Source organism: Homalodisca vitripennis, unplaced genomic scaffold (genome assembly GCF_021130785.1).
Source record: "Homalodisca vitripennis isolate AUS2020 unplaced genomic scaffold, UT_GWSS_2.1 ScUCBcl_41;HRSCAF=740, whole genome shotgun sequence".
NCBI lineage: Eukaryota > Metazoa > Arthropoda > Insecta > Hemiptera > Cicadellidae > Homalodisca > Homalodisca vitripennis.
This window is the reverse complement of record NW_025776171.1, coordinates 73814-74945: the sequence shown is the minus strand read 5'-3', so window position 1 is coordinate 74945 and position 1132 is coordinate 73814. Positions and strand designations below refer to the sequence as shown.

At 37.5% G+C, this 1132-nt stretch overlaps 1 protein-coding gene across 1 annotated transcript; it reads right to left on the bottom strand.

Annotated features, from left to right (window-relative positions):
- Positions 1-268: 268 nt before the first annotated feature.
- Positions 269-838, bottom strand: LOC124370187. Its single transcript, XM_046828479.1, has one exon. The coding sequence runs from the start codon at positions 836-838 to the stop codon at positions 269-271; it is 570 nt and encodes a 189-aa protein (XP_046684435.1).
- Between the last annotated feature and the right edge of the window lie 294 nt (positions 839-1132).

Below are 1132 nucleotides of genomic sequence, written 5' to 3'. Positions count from 1 at the left end.
GTTTCACACAAAACTAAAATATCAATTTTTGTTTTAATCTGACTCAACTCTAAAATAAGACTATTAAAATTCTGCCGCATGCTTCTAATGTTTGCATAAATTATTTTATAACTATTATTCTTATTTTGGAGGGAAAAAAACTATTTAAAGAATTTGAATCTATTGAGTTATGTGTATTAATCATTTTTGAACGCACTAAAAACTAAAGGAATATTATTTTTAAATTTTAAATGAGGTGCTTGAACTTACTATCAAAACTAAACTATATTTACACCAACTTTTGTACATCCTCGAAGCTGGTGATTCTCTTGGCCGGCTCCCCCTGACTTTTCCTGGCGAAGAATCTCCCATCACGTGACCAGGCGAAAGCGTAACCGATCTCCTTACACCTCTGCTTGAGTTTGGAGAGAAGTAGTTTATTATCTGGACAGAGGTGGTCATTGATGTACACACGCTGTGCTGGGAACTTCTTGTTCACGTCACGGGCTGTCAGGGTCTTGATCTGTCGATATTTGCTGATCCAGTCATCTCTCTTAGCTCTGTTGACAAACTGCACGATGAGCGCTGGGTCCCGGTCTCTCCTGTAGGACGGCACGCGATGTGCTGCCGCTATGTCGTTGTTCTCTACTTGTAGACCAATAGCTGTACCAACATCTCGCAGTAGGTCACCGATGTTTTCACCTGCAGTAGAGGGTAGACCGTTGATCTCAACATTATTGACACGAGAGTGTAAGTGTTTGTGCTGTTCTCGCGGACATAGTAATCCGGTCCGTGTACAGTCACATGCATGCAAGTTATAAATGGACCCTTCATCTACAAATATGTGTGTGTGTAACATTGTACTCCTTTTATAAATATTGTACTGTTATGTTATTGGAGAATATGTCTAAGCCGATTTCACCTTAGGTATTTATTAACTTCCATAAATGTTGTTTCTCAATCCGTTCTGTCATCTAAAATTTTGTACTTCTAATGTATAATACAGTTTGAGTTTTTCATGTAGCTCAATATTAGGAACTTTTGCTCTAAAATTGTACAAGGAATTCAGAAAGCTGGAGAAATATTAGATATATGTGGCATGTTTTATGAGAATAAAGATGATATACAATGTAGTTATAACATACGACATCCA

Coding starts and splice junctions, on each gene's coding strand:
- LOC124370187 (XM_046828479.1), bottom strand. CDS start 838: ATGTTACACACACACATATTTGTAGATGAAGGGTCCATTTATAACTTG.